The sequence below is a fragment of the Artemia sp. Qi Xiang Cuo genome, chromosome 13 (assembly GCF_049724085.1).
Source record: "Artemia sp. Qi Xiang Cuo chromosome 13, ASM4972408v1, whole genome shotgun sequence".
NCBI lineage: Eukaryota > Metazoa > Arthropoda > Branchiopoda > Anostraca > Artemiidae > Artemia > Artemia sp. Qi Xiang Cuo.
Window position 1 is genome coordinate 57,768,633 of NC_142806.1, and position 21,466 is coordinate 57,790,098.

General features: G+C 36.7%; 1 protein-coding gene across 1 annotated transcript in view; it reads left to right on the plus strand.

Moving 5' to 3' along the window:
- Dhc1 (dynein axonemal heavy chain 1) overlaps positions 1-21,466 on the plus strand; it is a 432,221-nt gene that overhangs the window by 15,450 nt on the left and 395,305 nt on the right. Inside the window, exons 4-5 of the mRNA XM_089098586.1 lie at positions 13,758-13,993; positions 17,353-17,534. Coding sequence (XP_088954712.1) covers positions 13,758-13,993; positions 17,353-17,534 — 418 coding nt within the window. The remainder of the gene's footprint in view (positions 1-13,757; positions 13,994-17,352; positions 17,535-21,466) is intronic.

Genomic DNA, 21,466 nt, shown 5'->3' on the forward strand with positions numbered 1-21,466 from the left:
TTTCCTGCGAGAACTGTTCAATGGATTCAGCCAAATCATCAATAATCAACCACGAGTTCGATTCAATACTATTGAAAACATCAAGTCCTCGTATGAATTGTATTGGTATGGTTGTGGCAATAGCTTTTATTTCATCATAGGACTCCTGCCAAATAATATAGCAATAGTAGATTTTGTTCGGTTTTTCCAAAAACATTTTTATCGCAATTTTGAATTATTTTAGCTAAAAGTGTTGTTTTCCCCGACATTGAGGGCCCACACAGAAACGATCTGAAGGGTGTTTTAAATTGATACATGCTGCTGTTGACAACGGTTGGAATACAACTAACTGTAAATTACACGTGCTCAACGAATAAGTAGTAATTTCCCCAGGGATCTATCTATTCAAGAACAACAAAAAAACAATATTTTATGGCAGCATTTATTTCAGCACTTCACGGAAACGAATATTTGCAGTCAACATGTACAACGATAAAAATAACAACACTTGTTCAACAAGAACAGATGACAAAATTTCATGGTCAACATGAAAACTCTATTTGTTCAACATGAACTGCAATGATAACACTATATATAAAATATAAAACACTTTTTGTCCATCAGCAGCACACTTTGTCTTTAAACGCTTTTCTGTACAATACTTTTCTGTACATCACTTTTCTGTCCATCTACAGCACTTTTATTACAAGACTTTTCTATAAAATAACACTTTTCTATACAACACCAAAAAATACACTTGGAACATGAACTAGCACAGTTGAACGTTATGAATTTAAAGGTGGGATCCCCCGCCCCCCCAGGGCCGCGGGGCCGAAGGCCGGCCGGCCGCGGGTGGGACCCCCCCCCCCGGGCGGCCGCGGGAAGGGACCCCCCCCCCCCCCTGGAGCGGCGGTGGAAAAAGAATAGTTGTCGTCACTGCGGCTGCTACAGGTTAGTGGATGGGTGGGGGTAGGACAGTCACACCATTCTCGAGCACATAGACTTTGTCGGATATACACGACATTGCATTCTTTTCCACTCTCACAGTATAATTTCTATACTGTAGAGAGCGAATTGCAAGCACTTGTGCTCTCGGCACTAGGCTACTTTCTACACAGTCTCTGTACCCACTCATGTTGAAATTGCTCTTTACAAAATGTGTAGGCACCCCTTTACACGCCTTCTTTTCATCCCCACTATGAGTTTCCACGCAATAGACTTTGGGGCCCGGGAACACCCCCTGGATATCAAATAACTCCCCGTCTCTGATTTTAACATTGATAATTGGTTGGGGGCTTGACGTTTCACCAACTCGGGGTAGAGAGATGGATTCCAGTTGGTGAAATCCATCCGCGAGCTGATGTGCACCCCATTTTGCAAATCACCCAATAAATCCAATTCAGTCCCATTTACCTTTAACAGCAGAGAATCTGTATCACAACAGTAAACCTGAACCTCCCCCTCCCGTGGCAATTGCACCGTGCACACATTCTAAAAAAACAAAAACATGAACTTTTTGGAAATTTCCAGTACTGTAGTACTACCTGCTCTATTTTTGATCTGTACCAAATTTTACTTTCGCCGGTATAGAAGAACCAAGCCGGTATCTATGCGCGTGACTGATGTAAAATTGGGATTGGCAATAATTCGTGCACACTCTAGAGGGTCAGTCACGACGTCGCAGCGAGATCCATTACGAACGCTTTCACACATTTTGCCAAACGCTGAATTTAGAATGAGCTTATACATTTCCTTCTCCACCTTTGAATTTGCCCTAGAGCGTTTATCGACACAGGTGTCGATAAACGTTTTCAAGTAGGGTCGCTGATTGAACTGCAGGACCCTGTGTATTTTAGTGATCTTGAAACCGTTGCTCACCATACAGTGCAAAAGCACATGGTGAACAACGATATTCTCCTTAGGGTCCAAATCAGCAATCAGTTTCTGTTTGGAGGGGGTCCAGTGCATCCCCATATCCTCAACCAATGAACGATTGTAGGGGCTCAGCGAGTCCCTGCTCACCGGCCGATTGATACAGGGAAAAACAAAATCTTTGACTGAGTCGTGAAGCGCCAGTGGAATGTGACCGTCAACTTCAAAGAACCATCCTTGTGGCCCATTGTCCTCGACGGTGATAATATCGGGGAACTCACAAGGATTCTCAAGCCATTGATAGGTCCCACACGGCAAAGAGTAGTTGGACAGTGCCGAGGGTTACAATGAGTTCTTGTCCAGGAACACAGCATTTGACTTTATACCGGTGCGGGACCCACTTGGATAAGTCGACAAGATACAGTCCCAGTAAAAAAGTACCCTCCCCTCATGGAAAGCTCTACAAAAATGTGTTGGTCTAAATGGGTGCTTAGACTTTTTTCCTCCATACTAATTTTTTAAATTAAATCCATTACTAAATGGGGTGTAGAAAAATAATGGCCTATATCTAACCCGAACTCTGAATAGATCTGGTCTGTGTTCTTACAGACTATATCCAACAGAGTTAGAACGTCACTGGCCAAGTACAGTCTACAATAATCCCACCCATTTTTACAATCCCCCTTGGACCACAACTTCTTGGCAAACTCATACTCCTCGGCTGTGCATTAAATGATTGTCAGTTAATTTTGAAAAGCTTAAATTGGAGTTAGTTTCACATCGCTTAAGCAAGTACCAGAACAGTAATAATTGTATGCGTATATACCTTCGCAGGTCAACAGATCATACATTTCACTGTCTGGAAAGTGCTGTTTAAGCAAGGGAAAGCTATCAAGAGTGTCGCTTTTTTGCACTTGAATCAATTGACTCAATGCCTTGGGGAAAAAAATAAAGGAATCTAGAAACCTAATTTTATTCCAGCACATACGCCCATTATCCACTGCCTGCCATTTCAGTTCGAGACGCAATAACTTTTCAGCCGATTTGGGAATGATATTGTAAATAAATGAAATATTTACCCATGGACAATATACTCACCCTCCCTCCCTATACATACGTGCCAGTGCCGGTAAAATAAATTTTAAATCATAATTAGAATTATGAATAAAAACAGGGATAAAAAACTGCTGGCTAACATTTAAATTACACGATTGAAGCGCAACCCCCCTAAAATTACTACCCCCCGAGGATATTTCCTGCCACAATTTATTATGATCTCTAACTTTCCCCTGCCCCCCTCTTTTCCCTTTAGTCCCCTTATCACCCTCCTCTACAAACTCCCCCATACAGACCCAACATATTTTTTGATTTTTAATCGCGAGACGATCCTCTGCAGACAACACAATTGGATAATGGGTATTTCTCAAACGAGAAATAGCACCATTAGCCATGCCAATCAGTTTAGTCAGTGCCTTGACCATGCACTCATCCTCATCCAATGTGTCAACTATTTCTAACAACCGCATGGTGTTAGAACTGTCTCTCTGCGCGTGGGCGTAGGACACTGCAATAATCTGATGTTCTTTGACACGGTTTGGAAATTGGGGGTTTTTCATCTCCACCAGCTTAGCTTCACAGTCTAAAGATATTTTGTTACACTGGAGAAGGGTGTTTTGGAAATTTTTAAATCGTAGAATGGCCCTATCCTCTGAAACTATTTCCACTGTCTGATACCCATGCCGGCTACAATGCTTCATATGATTCCGGAGCTTTAGTTAAGTCCAAAATCTAGAGAGGCATGTTGGACAGTAGAAACGGGCACTCTGTTTCTTACCCTCCCCCAGAACTCTACTAATGTCAGTGATAGGGTTAAAATGATCGATTACGTTCGGTTCACTAGGTGGTGTGTATAGCAACCAAACCCAGTTTTTAACCAAATCAACTGACGGGCTCCTTATGGGGAATACCACCCCCTTCTTTTTAGAACGAGTTCCATCTTCAAATTCTGTTTCGTATTGTACCACAGTAACGCCGATATTTAAGTGGGCATTAGCCCTTTCAAAAATATCAATAGATCTTAGCGTTACTGGGTATTTCCCCTCTACACAAGAAAAATCTACAACTGGGAAATCGGACCCTTCCTTCCCATGTACAGCCCAATTGTCTAAATTCGTCTTAGTAGCGTCCTGAGCTAGAGGCTCGAATGCTGAGATGATGAAATCATATCGGAAACACTTTTGACCTGTTTCAAAACAAATCTTCTGGACACCGCGACAACCTCCAAGATCTGAATTATAATTTAATTCTACTGCCCTCCCGCCCCCCTGTCCCCCGGTTAAAATAAAATCTTTCTTTAATTTACAAATATTTACACTTAAATTTTCAACAAAAATAACTAAAGAGCCACTTCCATGTTCATTAAAGTTCTCAAGATGCGTTATAATTTGATCGACCCAATCGATGAAAGCTCCCTCAAAATTTTCCAAATTCGAATAAACCAAACGCATCTCGGAATGTATATAATGATAATAAACTTCACTTTTTCCCTCATTTAAATAAAAAACCTTTAAAACAATGGAAACCTTAATTGATTTCCTCCCCCACAATTGAATTTGATTCTCCAGAAGTGCACGAATTTTATCTACATATGCATGCACAATTTCTACAGGGTCAAAAACAAATTTTCCCCCCATTAGTGTATTAAAGGGATCCCCAAACGTTGCAGTGAAAACAACTATATTATTTAAAATTATATTGGACAGCTGAAAATCGGGAAATGGTGTACCCCCCTCCCCCTCTGGGATATTTCCCCCTCCCCCCACGTGTTCAACAATATCGGGGGCATGCTCCACGTCAGTTGTTAGAAGTGGAGTCGTTAGGGTATCGGAGGCTGGAGGAGGAGGATGAGGGTTCCCTGTAAAATCATCTAAAATCAGCAAATTGTTAGGGCTCAAGTCTACCAGCTCAACTGCGCTATTATCTACATTAAAAAAATCAGCTAAAAAGTCATCAGTATCGGAAGGTACTTCAATAGAGTTAATGATTTCGTTGTCCTGAAACTCCACTGGCGGTGTTAGAATTGGTTCTTCCCCTTCTTCACTGGACGGAGAGTAGGGGACCAATGCTCGTCCGATCTATAAATGAAAAAATAGCTTATTTTCAAAGTGTTCAAATCATCCCCTACTGTTAAAATTTGGATTATTGCATAATAGCATTTGGTTAATTCAACTGAAAGAAAATCAAACTTAATATAAGATAGATACAAACTAAAATGCCGCTTTACATGGAAGGCTTTAATTCGATTTTTTTAAAAAAATAGCTTATTTTAATTGTTAAAAACACCCCTACTAATTTTTTTTTTTTTTTTTTCGAGGCTTTTCGGAGCCACAGCGCATCCCTGACCTGCGGCGCTTCCCCCAACGCTTCCCTGACTCGTGGAGCATCCTGCGGCGCTTTCTTGCCCCACAGCGCTTCCCGGACCACTCGTGGCGCTTCCCGGACCCATAGGTGTATCCCGGTCCCCTCTGTGCCTCTCGACCAATTACAGAATGCCCGCAAAAAATTGAAATAGTCGTTTCGACTGCAGAATTCCAAGTATTTCTCTTATTCAGTTATATAGGCTCGGTGAACTCTTCATTAGCTCACACTTATTGTAAGCCGCCGCGCCAGTGTTCCGATTTCCAAGACCGAACTTCAGACGGGGAAACAGTACAATTAAATGCTGTAAACCGTTAACTCAGTATATTGTCAACAATGTTTCCCCATCACTAAAATATTGGAAAGGTTTTTTAAGATTGAAAGCTATTTTAAAAATATTCTTGCACAAATTACAGGATCCAGACGTGACCGATAAATAAATAGAAATAATCTCTCAGTTCCTTTTATTTAAACTCTGTGTTATTCAATTGTGAAAAATATGGAGATTTTGAGTTACAAATGGTGAGCATTCATTCACTTGACATTACCCAAGAAAAATATTCGCTTATGAGATAGCGGTGAAGAGATAGGGGGAATGCATAGAAAATAGCAAAGATTAGAAAAAGAGGAGCGGTTTCTTTTGACTAGCAAGCAAAAAATTTACATTATATTAAGATATCTCCGAGGGAGGGGGGAGCAGAGAAAAAAATGGTTGGGGGGCGAGGGGGTTATATCCTGCTGCGATAAGTTTGTATTGGGAATTGAAAAAGAAAAAAACATTGGAAGAAATAGAAAGGTAGGAAAAAATGCTTACTTTTGCATAATCCGTCTGGGGTTGGGCACCCGATGGACCAGATACGGTGTTTGGGAGGGCGGGCGGGGCGGCAGCGCTATGTTCTTGCGCGGCTGGGTCGGCTATTTCAGGATCTTGTGTAGCTTCGGCATTGTAGTTATCCGTCCATTCTCTCTTTAACTTTCTGCGAGGCCGCATTGGGGCTGGCAGTGAGGTGGCTGCTTCACCCTCTCTGGCTTTTTTGGAAGGAGGGGGCACGCATTCTTCATAATTTGCCTTAAAAAGAAGAGAAAAAATTAGTATCAAAATAATTTGCCCCTTTTTAAAGAAAGAAAGTTACTACCCTCATCCATGTAATTTATCTCTTTTCAGTAAAGCAAAAACTAAAAATTTTGCGAGAAATATATTTGGCATAGAAATCAAACGTTTTTATTATACAATCAGTAGTCTATAGCCATAGGATAGGAATCAATGTTTCTATTTTTAGCATTTAGAAAAATATTAAATTTTCCTGTCTATAGGTTTTAAATTAGATCGTTAACTCATCGATCTGTTAGAATATATTTTTACTATAGAATTTAAAATGCTATTCAATTTATATATAATATAAGCTACATGCAACTCACAAAGACTTTTCTAGCCCTGTATTGTTTGTTTTCATTTTACATTGATGGCGGTAGACTTGAAGGTATTGCTCTCCCCCTTTACATCCTTTACTTAGAACGAAGCTGTTAAAAGCAATATATTGCTCCCTCCTCCCTGTCCCATCCTGTTCTAAATATATTGTTAAACTTAATTTGAAATTAATCTCTTTCCCCGGCTCTCTGACAAATACATGGCCCTTACTTTTAATGCGAATAAATAGTTTGTTTTCATTTTACACTGATGGCGGTGGAATTGAAGGCATTGCCCCCCCCATTACATAATTTACTTACAACGAAGCTGTTAGAATCAATGTATTGCCCCCTCCCCCCTTTCACATAATGTTCTAAATATATTGTTAAACTTAATTTGAAAATAATCTCTTTCACCGGCTCTCTGACAAATACATCGCCCTTACTTTTAATGCGAATAAATATTTTGTTTTAATTTTACACTGTTGGCGGTAGAATTGAAGGCATTGCCCCCCCCCCATTACATAATTTACTTACAACGAAGCTTTTAGAAGCAATGTATTGCCCCCTCCGCCCTTTCATATAATGTTCTAAATTTATTGTTAAAACTTAATTTGAAAATAATATCCTTCGCCGGCTCTCTGACAAAAACAAGACCCTTGCTTTTAATGCGAAGAAAGATTTTGTTTTCATTTACACTGATGGCGGTAGAATTGAAGGCATTGTCCTCCCCCTTTACATAATTTAATTACAACGAAGCTGTTAGAAGCACTGTATTGCCCCCTCCCCCTTTCACATAATGTTCTAAATATATTGTTAAACTTAATTTGAAAATAATCTCTTTCACCGGCTCTCTGACAAATACAAGGCCCTTACTTTTAATGCGAAGAAATAGTTTGTTTTCATTTTACACTGATGGCGGTAGAATTGAAGGCATTGCCCCCCCCCCATTACATAATTTACTTACAACGAAGCTGTTAGAAGCAATGTATTGCCCCCTCCTCCCTTTCACAGAATGTTCTAAATATATTTTTAAACTTAATTTGAAAATAATCTCTTTCACCGGCTCTCTGACAAATACAAGGCCCTTACTTTTAATGAGAAGACATAGTTTGTTTTAATTTTACACTGATGGCGGTAGAATTGAAGGCATTGCCCCCCCCCATTACATAATTTACTTACAACGAAGCTGTTAGAAGCAATGTATTGCCCCCTCCCCCCTTTCACATAATGTTCTAAATATATTGTTAAACTTAATTTGAAAATAATCTCTTTCACCGGCTCTCTGACAATACAAAAGCCTTGCTTTTAATGCGAATAAATAGTTTGTTTTCATTTTACACTGATGGCGGTAGAATTGAGGGCATTGTCCTCCCCCTTTACATAATTTAATTACAACGAAGCTGTAAGAAGCAATGTATTGCCCCCTCCCCCCTTTCACATAATGTTCTAAATATATTGTTAAACTTAATTTGAAAATAATCTCTTTCACCGGCTCTCTGACAAATACAAGGTTACGAAACTACAAGCTTAATATACAGCAATCTCTTTTTGCTTAAAACTGTTTTAATTTGAAAGCCAAAACAAAACCCTTTGACCAGACCGATAGCGTGAACACACCGGAAAAAGGGTGACAGCTAATTATAGGCCTCACATTGGAGTCTTGTGTCAAATCAGATTGAGCTAATAACAACAGAGCGTTGGATGTCTCAGTTATATAAAAGATTACAATTGAGAAAAGTCAAACTTTAACGAAAAGAGAATTATTTCTTTTTGCGAGAATTTGGGATTGTAAAACAATGGTGGGGGGGGGGTTAGGTTTCGAGGGTAAAAGAATATATTTTATGTTTTCCATTGATTATAATGATGTTTGTATGGTTTGGGGGGGGGGTTAGGTTTCGAGGGTAAAAGAATATATTTTATGTTTTCCATTGATTATAATGATGTTTGTATGGTTTGGGGGGGGGATTTGGGGTAAAGGAATATATTTACGTTTTAGCAGAATATACTGGAGGATGTCCAAGGAAAATTCGTTTGAAAATAAAAAATGTACTTACATTGCAAATTGAAGTTGACATGGCTTCTAATTCATCAAATTTATCCATTGTTGTTTCAATTGTGTCACAATATTTTCTTATAATTGAATTACATTGCATGCCCGTTATATACGAAATCTGAAGGTCGAATTGTTATGTAACGGGGAAAACCATATGTAACAAGCCCTCTGATTGGTTGAGAAGGGGGATGTAACCGACTCGCTGATTGGCTGAGAAGGAAACACATGATCTAACTGTTTCCGGGAAACTCATAACATTTGGCGAGAGCAACAACAACAAATACTATTTCTGGATCATAATATTCACAATCGATTATGCAATCAAGTTCTCGGAAAATCACTTCCCCCTCGAGTCCTAGATCAATAACATTGTTCCTGTTAGAATTCAATGCGCATGTGCAACCTTCGTTCCGGAGTTATTACACTTACAACAACAAATACATCGACCTTGGAAAAAAGAGGTCATTGACCGATTATGCAATCAATCTCCCTAGGGAGGCTAAGCCCATATTTGGTGTACGTACGGGACTGAAATTACCACATGTTGTCCCTAATGACTCTATGCCCATATTTGGTGTAGGTACGGGACTGACATTACCACGTGTTCTCCCTAATGACTCTATGCCCATATTTGGAGTTCGTTCAGTATCAATAGGGTCACTTCTACTTGCCTGCGCTGCGCAAACCATTGTCTGCACGAGAAAAAGTTTTTTAAAGCTTTGAGCTTTGAACCGATTTGGATACAGGAGGGTCGTGCGCTGCGGTCGTGCGCTGCGGCACCTCAGGCTGTATGATACTGCAATGAGTTGTAGTTATAACTAATCTATCCTTTTTCCTTCAGACCTGATCAGACCTGATCAGCTGATCACATTTCTGTTTCTAAACTTTAGTTGATTAAACAAAAATTCAGTTAAGTAAAATCAAGACAGCTTTTCTGATGTTGAGCTTATGCGGGTCAAAAACATTAGAATGTTAAATAACAAAGAAATTAACGAACTGAAGGTGGAAAAAAATTTATTACTTGGAGTAGGCAACCTAGACACCACTTTAAAGAGGTAATAAAATGAACGTACTGCCCCATCTTTATCTAAGAAAAAATTACTAAAAATCGTGAACTTATGTTAATTACATTAATTTTATTAATTATATTAATTAATTATTTATTATATATTATATTAATTTTAAGAATTAGATTCGTAGGCTAAGCTGAGTGATGAATTCTATCTGCGTAGGTTGCTTCAATTTACAAAGTTCAAGATGGAACCGAAGTTAGCATATCCTGAATAACATACTGTATACTCGTATTTTTGTTGGCTTCTCACTAGTTTCAGTTTTTTTTCTTTTATGTGTAATTTGTCATTATGGCCTCGAAAAAAAGGACGCATTACGGTTAATACTTCTTTCTGAGGTTCATTATTATTTTAAAAAAGACATCATGAATGACATTATGACACAACGGCATTTAAGATTGAGTTTATGACTTTATGCAAAGAACGTCTGATAGATTTCCTCAGCTGTGTAATTTAAATTTTGTATTTGTCCCGAAACAAACTTTAAAATTTTGTGCAAGTTATGTGGCAGTCATGTACCACTTCTTAACTGCAAGTGTTTTATTTAGCTATTGCTTTTCAGATCGTTTCAACTGGAAGCTATGTTGCTATTACAATGGCAATGCGAATAAATAAAACCTTTTATTCGCGAAAAATTTAATTAAAGCTTTTTTCTTATTTTATCTATATTTATCACTTCTTCTTGTGTGTGAGCATTGATTGATGAAGCACTAGTTGTTTTCAGGTTTTCAGGTGAAAGTAAACAATTATCTTTTTCTTGAACCCTTGCTACCCTTGCTATGCAAAAGTTAAATTTTAATTTAGTGAGTCGGGTTTGAGGAGATGCAGTTTTTATCGCATTTAGGGTAACCTTGTGTATACTGTGGAAAACGAATTGAAATTAAATATAAAACAACTTTTATCAAATGAATGTAAAGAGCGACATTAAAACTTAAAACGAACAGAAATCATTCCCTGTGCGAAGGGGCTACAAGCGAGAGGGCCATCAAAAGCTACGAGCCTAAGAAAATTTCTCTGGTTTTCAAAGAAGGGGGAAACACCCGTCAAAAGTCAAGGAATCTTATTGAAGATTGTACCATCGGATTCAGCGTCTCAGAGAACCCCATTGTAGAGTTTTCAAGCTCCCATCTTTAAAAATGCAGAATTTAGAGTTCAAGCATATCAGATTTCATCTATTTAACAAGGCTTCTTAACTTGATGGCTAAATTGAATTGGTACTTCTACTTGATAGAAAATTGCCGCTTTTAATCTTATAAATAAATAAAAACAAGTTTTTTCCACATACAAGTGAACAAGTGATGGGCAATATTAAAAGTTAAAAAAAAAATATTATCCTAAACAGAGAAATCGTAAGCCACCTCAAACAGCACTCGTAAATTTTACGTAAAGAAAAATTAGCATTTTAAGTTTATATAAAGACAATACCCAATATAAAAATTTCCAAATGACTAAAGCAATAGGACGCACAGTATATCTGAACGAAATAAAGAATCAACATCCTCAGTATTTACAATCCAAAAGGTGAAAATGTCTGTACAGAAAAATGTCTGTAATTATTTTAACACTTTCACTCCTCAACTGTATAGGAATGCATTCTTTGTCGAGTGCGAATCATTGGCAACAATATTCTACCTGACAACAGTACAATGCAAGGATTGCTGCAGGCAGAAAAGTTGAGGTCAAAGTGTTAAAACCAGACTTTCTCAATCATGACTTTCGAAGTTGAAAGTACTCTTGAAGAGTTTATCAGAAAGTGTATTTTCACAAATCAATCTCAATATTCTATTCTTCTTATTCTTCTTGTTTGGATTAATATGGAGACGCTTTCACTTAATCTCATCACTGGAATCAAATTCCGAGCCCTGTAGTGTGCTCCTGCAGCTGAGTTTGAAGTCCCTCAGTATTCTCTTCTTCTTGTTCTTCTTCTTCGGACTAATATGGAGACGGTTTTTCATAGTCAGCACCGGAATCAAATTCTGAGCCCTGCAGTGTGCTCCTGCAGCTGAGTTTGAAGTCCCTCAGTATTTTCTTCTTCTTCTTGCTCGGACTAATATGGAGACGGTTTTGCATAGTCATCACCGGAATCAAATTCTGAGCCCTGCAGTGTGTTGCTACAGCTCAGTTTAAATTATGGGTCCCATATTACCAAGCTCAGATTGAACCCACTGTGCCACTAGAGGACCTCAATATTCTCCTCTTATTATTTAAATTAGAATGGAGACGCTTTTGCATAATTTCATCACCAGAATCAAATTCCTAGCGCTGGGGTGCATTACTGTAGCTGAATTTGAACACTCCCAAAATTCTCTTCTTTTTTTTTTCATATGGAGATACTTTGGCAGAATATCATCACTGGAATTAAATTTCAAGTTCTGTAGTGTGTTGTTACAGCTGAGTTCGAACTCTAGTTTAATGCTACGCATCAAAGCTACTAATCTGAGAAAATTTGCCTTATTTCCGAAAAATCAGGGGAAACACCAAAATTTCAAATAATCTTAATGAAAATCACACCATCAAATTGAGCGTATCAGAGAAGCCTACTGTCGAGGTTTCAAGCTCCTAACTGCAAAAATGTTGAATTTTGCATTTTTTGCCAGAAGAAAGATCAAGGATGCGTGTTTGTTTTTTCTGTTCTTTTTTTCTTCCGGGGTGACCGTGTTGAAGTATTGGTCCTAGGAGATCGGGTGAGTACTCGTTGAGTGGAAATTGAAAGTTCTAGTGCTCTTTTTAAGTACTCAAAAATATTGGAGGGCAACTAGCCATCCCCCACAATTCCTTTTTTCCTCAAAGATATCCGATTAAAATTTTGAGATAGGTATTTGCTTCAGTATTGTTGAAAAGCCGAATAACTAAGCCACTGGGTATAACATGGCTCAACAGCCCCTGGGGAAAAGGCTGTTGCTTATGCATTTTACACTATATTTACATATAGTATTTTTTATCTAGACAAATACAGAAATTTTTCGATGGAGAATTTTCCGGGGGTGAGGATTTCCAACAGGGAAATTTTTCATTGTGAGAAACGTTTCCAGGGGAGAATTTCCGCGGGAGGAATTGGCTTCGAGTCAGGAATTATATGAAAAGAAACAAGTTTTTCTGCTGAAAGTAAGGAGCAACATCGAAGCTTAAAACTAATAGGTATTGTTCCATATATGAGGCATCTGCCTCCTCCAAAATCCCTGGCTCTTTACGCTAGAATTTTACTTTTTTCGTAATTCTTTAAGAACGACTCCTGAAATACAAGGGCCGTTTAATTTAAATAAGGAGCTTTTTAAACCACTGAAAAGCTTTAGTGTAAAGAGTCAGGTGCTGAGGAGGGGATAGTCCCGCTCAGATACTAAATAATTTCCGTTCGTTTAAGTTTTAATTTTGTTCCTTACTTTAAGTTGAAAAACTTGTTTTTTTTATTTGATACAAGAAAGACTCCACATTGTTCAGTATTATACCTAAGTACCAAGAATCTCAAAATAAAATATTTTTTTTCTCTGGATTTTTTCCTTGATCATAGGTGCATTTATAAATGATAATCACAATTTTTAGCTTTTTTTTGCTGATTTTCCGCTCACGCTTCTTATTTTAGATATGCCCCTGCTACTACCAAGAACCGCAGAGCGGCACATAGAGACTCTGTTCAATGTAAATTTCCTATTTTTTTCTCAATATTTTAGAGACACATTGTGTTTTTTAAGTTTCAACTCAAACAATTTAAATAATCGAATATCATCTTTACTGTCTTTGGTGATATCACTTGGTTCTGAAAATTTACACTATCAATACAAATGATGTTGCCACCTGATTTTTAATTGTCCCAAAGCATATTCTCTGATTGAATCACTCACTGGAAACCACTTAAATATAGAAACAACACCAGTAAGTTAGTGCCAGTTAAATAGTACCCTGCCAGTAACAGACAAAATAGGGAATTTAAATAAATAATGTTTATAAAAAAAATTTAGATGTACTGAAGCAACAGCTAATGAGCGAGATATCCTCACGACGGTACATTTTCGGAGAAGCATTGCGAGAGAAAGTAAAAGTTGAAGGAGATGCTTTATGGTCCCTCTGTAAATCCCTAGAAAGAAAGCTGGAAAATGATTATGCTGGGCTAGATGGCACTAAAGCTGCAATGGACGTGCTAAAAGAATTGAGAAATCATGAGGCAGATGCTGATATTGCAATAGCTCCCATTGAGGTAAGCCGATTTAATCATGTAAGCCAATGAAGGTTAACTGATTTATTGTAAATAGTCTTCTATTCCAACTATGCTTTTTATGAATTTCTTATGTAAATCAATTTTATTTTTGGTTGTAAATTGTTTAATGGGCGCGCTTCTAGCAAAAGCTGTTCTTAGGTGACGCCTCCTCGTTCCTCATCTTTGTAGGCAAGGCCGTATCCTGTATTTTTTTCCGGAGGGGGTTTTACTTAAAAAACAATTTTTTTTTTGGGGGGGGCTACACAAAAAAAAACCTCAAGAAACGCATACAGAATTTGTTTATGTCCATTTTTGTTAGGTTATTACGAGTCAGACAAACATTTTGGAGAGGGGGGGGGGGTTCAAAACTCCTAACACCCCCACCCTTGGATACGGCCTTGTTTGTAGGTAAGCTTATGAATATTGTATTTTATGTTGCCATTAAAATATATACGCAATAAGTGGGTAACTGTCAGTCTTCAATCTCGATTTTTTATATAGTTTAGATATTTCCTTCCGAGTAATGGCAGTTAGAAGAAATTTAAATTAATGAACTGGGAAAGTAGTTAGTGGCAGTAGTTAAAAAGGGTAGTATAAAATGGATTTATCCTCTTGTTGTTTTATCATTTGAGACTGTTTTTTGAATAATTAAGTACTCTTAAGTACTTCTAAACTTTGCGAGACTCGTTTCTCACGCAAACTGGTATTTCCACATACAGGGTGCCTCCTTCAGAAATATTATACTTTATCTTATATTTTCGTTATAATTCACACATATATACACATCTTAAATAAATGTCCTAAACCTTAAAAAAAAAAAAAAAATCTGTTGTCTCGGGATAAATACAATATTGTTTGCATTAATATCAAGACGGTTTTGCATAATCTCATCCATAAACAAATTCTGAGCCCTGCAGTGTGTTACAGTGTGCTCATGGAAGTAGTGACACAAATCTAGCTACGTCTTTCCTGGCACAATTGTTTGTATTCTTCTTCATTTTCTCTTTTTCTTATCTTTTTCGTCGTTTTTGTAAGTCATATTTACGGTTAGCTTTTTAGCTACTTTTCTCTTTCTTGGCATTACAGATTTTCCCATGCCTGAATAGTCTTTTTTTGTCTGGCTGTTTTATTCTCAGTTAACCAAAGACGTTATTTCATGTTTTTTCTTCTATTTTTTCTTTTTCATCTATTTTCTTTTTCTTTTTCATCTATTTTTCCCCTCTTTTGGTGCTATAAATTTTCCATGCCTTGAATGCCTTATTTCTATGGTCACTTGCTTCTCCATAACTAACAACGTTAAACCACATCTTTTTCATCCACCTTCTCCTTTTCATGGTGTTGTAAATTTTACATGTCTTAATTGTTTTGTTTTTTTGAGTATTTGATTCCGCATAAAAAAAATACATTATAATATGTCTTTTTATTTTTTTTAGCTACTTTTTTTGTTTGAAAATTCTACCGTCCCTTAAATGCTTTTTAATGGCTATGTGATTCTCAATAACGTTAACATTATTTTCTTGGACAATAGATTCACCAGACGTTATACAGCGCCATTCGGGTATTTTCTCTATTCTAGTGTGATAAGTTTTCCCGCAATTTAAACGTTTCGTTTTTGCGCTTATTTGATTTTCCATCACCAAAGACGTTATAGTTTTTTTTTGTCTTTGTCAAATGCTTGTCTTTTTTTGTGTTACAAATTTTACGTCCCTTAAATGGAGGGACTTACGGCTATTTGATTCTTCATAACGTTAACATTATTTTCTCGGACAATAGATTCTCCAGACGTTACACAACGCCTTTCGGGTATTTTTCTCTATTCTAGAGTTATAAGTATTCCCACGCTTTAAACGTTTCGCTTTTGTGCCTATTTGATTTTCAATCACTAAAGACGTTATTATCTTTTTTGTCTTTTTCAGATGCTTGTCCTTTTTTTGTGTTACAAATTTTCTGTCCCATAAATGTTTATTACGACTATTTGACTCTCCATAACGGTAACATTATTTTCTCGGACAATAGATTCTCCAGAGGTTGTACAACGGCTTTCAAGTATTTTTCTCTATTCTAATGTTATAAATTTCCCGTGCTTTAAACGTTTCGTTTTTATGCCGATTTGATTTTTCATCACCAAAGACGTTATTGTCTTTTTTGTCTTTTTCAGATGCTTGTCTTTTTATGTGTTACAAATTTTCCGTCCCTTAAATGTTTATTATGGCTATTTGATTCTCCATAACGTTAACATTATTTTTTCGGACATTGTAGATTCTCCAGACGCTATGCAACACCTTTCGGGTATTTTTGTTTTTTCTAGTATCATAAGTTTTCTCGCGCCTTAAACATTTTGTTTTTGTGCCGATTTGATTTTCAATCACTAAAGAAAATATTGTCTTTTTCAGATGTTTTTTTTCTTATACAAATTTTCCATCCCTTAAATGTTTATTACGGCTATTTGATTCTCCATAACGTTAACATTATTTTCTCGGACAATAGATTCTCCAGACATTATATAACGCCTTTCAGGTATTTTTCTCTATTCTAGTGGCATGTTTTCCCGCGCTTTAAAAGTTTCGTTTTTGTGCCGATTTGATTTTCCATCACCAAAGATGTTATTATCTTTTTTGTCTTTTTCAGATACGCCTTTCGGGTATTTTTATCTATTCTTGTGGTATAAGTTTTCCCACGCTTTAAACCTTTCGTTTTTCTGCCGATTTAATTTTCCATCACCAAAGATGTTACTATCTTTTTTATCTTTTTCAGACACGTCTTTCGGGTATTTTTCTCTATTCTAGTGGTGTAAGTTTTCCTGCGCTTTAAACGTTTCGTTTTTGTGCCGATTTGATTTTCCATCACCAAAGACGTTATTATTTTTTTGTCTTTTTCAGATGCTTGTCTGTTTTTGTGTGTGTTACAAATTTTCCGTCCCTTAAATGTTTATTTTTACGGCTATTTGATTCTCCATAAGCAAAGACGTTATACAATATGTTTTTCGTCTTTTCAGCAATATTTCAATTTTTATTAAAAATTTTCCCGCACAAGAATCTTTATGTTTAGTTGCTATTTGACTTCCCATCCACGAATATTTTAACTGGTATTGACTTCCTAAATTTAATTTCATCCACATTAGGGGCCTAGATTTTTCTATCAGGGGAACCAATTAAACACAATGTATAGGGGGGCTAAGGATATTTTTCAGTTCTTTTTAATAAAGACAAAAACAAGGTATTTTTTAAATATAAGATGGAGAAATTTCATTTTTTTATTTTTCAATGAAAACAACAAAAAAGTGACGTCCTAATTGGTGTATTTGCTTCGCTGTGAATAAATATAAGTCATTTTGACTTGAATATGATTGACGTTTTTAGGATGCTAACATTATCCTAGCTCAAGCTGGTTTATCTGTAACTGAGGAAGAAATTCAAAGTGTACGGAGCCTTCGAAAAGAATGGTACAATCTTCAACAAAAATCACATGACTTGCATCAAAAGCTTGTAGCTGTGCAGCCAGTTCTTAGAAAGCAGCTAATGAAAGATCTCAAACAATTCAGGTAACATGTTTGAAACTTTTATTAGATCTAATAGAAATTTATGGCCTTAAAATGATATTTGAAAAATTTGAATATTGTGTAATTGACCAACAATAAATTAATGACTTGAATATATACAGTATGAGTTTAGTATCTCAACTAAAAGGAACTATCTTATGAACCTAATCGGATTATCTTTTGTACTGTACTGTGTTAGATTGCGCAATTGACTTGCGGATTTAATTGTGAGGGATTGTTCACTTCATACAAAGTGAGTTATTATTTATCATAGTGAATAATTTAGTTCCATAAATGAATATTTACTTTTGGTCAAGTAACCTTGAATTAAGACTGATTAACAGTTCGTGAATCTGTAGTGTCTCGTCAGAATAAATGTCGGGAAAAAAGTAGCCCCTAAGGCTACCACCCGAGAAGGATACTCCCACTGAAACCCTTGGCCAGTCGCCCTTCCAACCTACTTGTAAAACTCTTTCTAGAACCCCCCTCCCCCAACTACTTGGTCCAAAATAGTTAGCCACTTATCAGGAATTCAGGCATTAGCCACAACTAACTCTAATGAAAGAGGTGAGACGCCTGGCAAAAAGAGGAAAAAGGATGAAACGCGTTCGCCAGTGATACTGCAACCCCTCCCTTCAAGTGTCCCAGAAACTAGTAGTACAGATTACCTCAATTATTATACTGTCTCAATCAAGAAAATCAATGGCCAACCCTTTTCAAAAGATCGAATAATGCAAATTATGAAAGCTGTTTTTTTGATCGCAGAGGTAAATTTTGAACATGTTTTCAAGCAGGACGAGTCTATTGATATTTACTTTACGTCTTCTCAGGTGGCAGACCATGTCCTGTCAAAATCCAAAGAAATAATTATTGATGGCTCGAAAATTTTAGCTACAAAAAAAGATGTGGAAAAGTTACACAAGTATGTGCTTTATGGTATTGATACCAGCGTAAAAGTGGAGGAAATACAAACTGAACTAATAGATTCTTCAGGCCTTCTCATAAATCCTTTAACTGCAATAAGGCTAAGTTTAAACAAAGAAGGAGTCCTTCATCCAAGCCGTTCAATCATCATTTCCTGTAAAGTTGAGCTAAACAGAGAAATATTCTTGTACGGTATGTCCCCTTTTTATAAGATTTATAAGCCTAAGCCCCTACAATGCTCTACTTGTCTGGCCAGAGTCTTTCCAGAAATATTTAAATCAGCAATTGTTATCCCGATTCATGAAAAAGACGATCCGTCTGAGATAAGTAATTATCGTCCAATCTCACTTTACCCAGTTTTATCCAAAGTGCTCGAGAGAATTATCTTCTTACGTCTTTCTCCCTTTTTATTTGGGATTAATCCTTCAGATTCGTTGATTTCTTCTCATCAATATGGCTTCCGTTCCAAATTTTGAACTGATCATGCACTAATCGACGCCACACAGTTTATCCGTTCCCAACTTGACCTTAAAAATACTGTAATGGGCTTATTTCTATATTTTCTAAGGTCTTTGACATGGTTGATCACAGTGTTTTATTAAGTAAACTCAATAACATAGGGATTCGTGCAATTCCTTTCTCATGGTTCGGTTCTTATCTCTCTGGTACAGAGTGTGAGTCTGGGCGGCATGACCTCGCATCTCCTACCTGTCCGGAGGGGCGTCCCGCAGGGCTCTGTTTTTGGTCCAATACTGTTTCTCCTTTATATTAATGATTTGGTTACAGGCCTGGGTTCATCAGTGCCCTTAGCGCTCTTAGCTAAAGATAGCAACTATTTCATCACCGGCCCTAATTTACTATCCCTTGTCACCTCTACTCAAATCCTTCTGAGTAGAGTAAATGAGTGGTCTTTCTTCAACTGTATGACTATTAACAGCAAAAAAAGTCAGGTTGTATTATTTTAAAGCCCGTACAAAAAAAAATGAAGCTCAGCAAGCACTTGGCCTAAAATATTCGACCAATCTCCTCCCGCAGGTCAAAGTTGCCAAGTTTCTTGGTGTCCACATAGACTCCTCCCTATCATTTGCAACTCATGTTTCCTACATCAGAGTCATAATCTTGCGACAGATAAGTATGATTAATCGTGTGAATAATTTTCTTCCCTCTGATATCCTTGTCACCCTTTATTACTCTTTTATTTACCCATATATCTCATGCTGCGGATCTGTTTGGGGCAATACTTATCCTTCAGTTACCAATAAATTAAAATCTGCCCCAAATCATGCCATCAAAGCAGTTTTTCGGCTGCCCCAACTATATCCCACCCAGGACTTGTACTCCGATTTTGGTATTATCCCTTTTTAATAAATCATTAAAAAATTAAATTTATCCCTTGTATACTCCGCTTACCATAAAAACCTTCCTCCCCAATTATTATCTTATTTTAATTGTAATAGTTCTGAAGGCCTGTGTCTCTGTTTATTCAACCGTTCCTTTATTGTCCCAAAGTGTGTCTCTGGCTCCGCCAAGCGATCCCCCATTTATTAATCTATACTTTAATGGAATATAATACCCTCCAGTATCGAGCTATCCACAAGTTTTCGCACGCTGTATAACAATGTTACTAAACTTTGATATTTTAAATCTCTAAATTTTTTAAAAATTTGCTTTAATTTACCCGTGTTTTCTCTTTCTTTTTTCGTTCTTTTTCTTTTTTTTCTCTCTTGTTCATTTTCAATTTTTTGTTGTTATGGTCCTCAACAAGTTCACTTCCAGGATCTTTATTATTATTGGTGGTATGTTTCATTTTTATTTGAATAAATTGAATTGAATTGAATATAAAGATCTAGATTTCAAGCTTATTCTTTGAAAGCAATTGTTGGAAGATCCCAATTAATTAAGTTTAAATATTGAAAAAAAATCATTAGTTTTTTGTATATACAACAAAGATTTACTTAGATTTTCATGGTTAATTTGTGATTTTATAGGATTACGGTAAAGGGTATAAATTTCTTTTTCGAAGCGAACTTGACTTGCTCTTTTTGTTTTTGAGCAAATTACTGAGGAAACAGAATCACCTCCAGCTTATTGAGTCGTCTTTTAAACTGCTTCTCTGTTTTCTGGATGGACTGTATATCCTCCATTAAGTAATGCTGCTGCCAAATGGATCTCAACAAGTGACAATAAAACCATTGGAACTTGATCGTATGCCCAAACTGCTATCAGGATTGGATTTAGCTGAACCAAAAAATATGCTGAGGGTCATAACTGCTAAAAGCTTTTGATCGTTCCAAATCAAAGGTTAAATAAAATCAATAAAAAACTTTGGAATGTAAATTAAAAAGAAAAAAGAACCCTGATTTCAATTCTCCTGAAAGCAAAAAATACCCTTTTCACTTTTTGGTGAGTTCGGAGACATTTTTTCTTTTCCGCTAAATTCTAGTTTTACGCTTTTTACTCTTGATAAACCTTTTAATACATATTTACTCTTCATAAATACTAAATTTTGTACATAATAGGTTCATCTTAGACAAGCTTTCTGAAATGATTTTTTTTTTCTATTCTTGATGCAGCCTATGCAACCTACTGCAAAATACTTGATAACTTTAATTCAAAATCAACGGACTCGGTTTAAACGATTGTTTGCCTGTTATTTCAAGCAAATTTATGGTCCTATGTTAATTCTAAATTATTGGTCAACCTTCTTAAGACCATTAACAAGCGTGTCTTGCTTGCCTCTCATTACAGGCAATCTAACGGTGTTATGTCAATTTTAAATTCTTGGTTAGCATGCCTGAGACTCTAGGCAGAAAAAACTAATAAACAAGTATGTCTCCAATAAGAGTCATGCATACTCTTGCCATTTACCCGTGCCCCAGCAATTTAAACATTTGCCTCTCAAATACTTGGACTATCTGTCTTGGCTTTTCTTTGTCTACAATTAGCCATGTCTTGATGCAACCTTTGCAACCTACTGCAAAATACTTGATAAATTTAATTCTTATTACAAA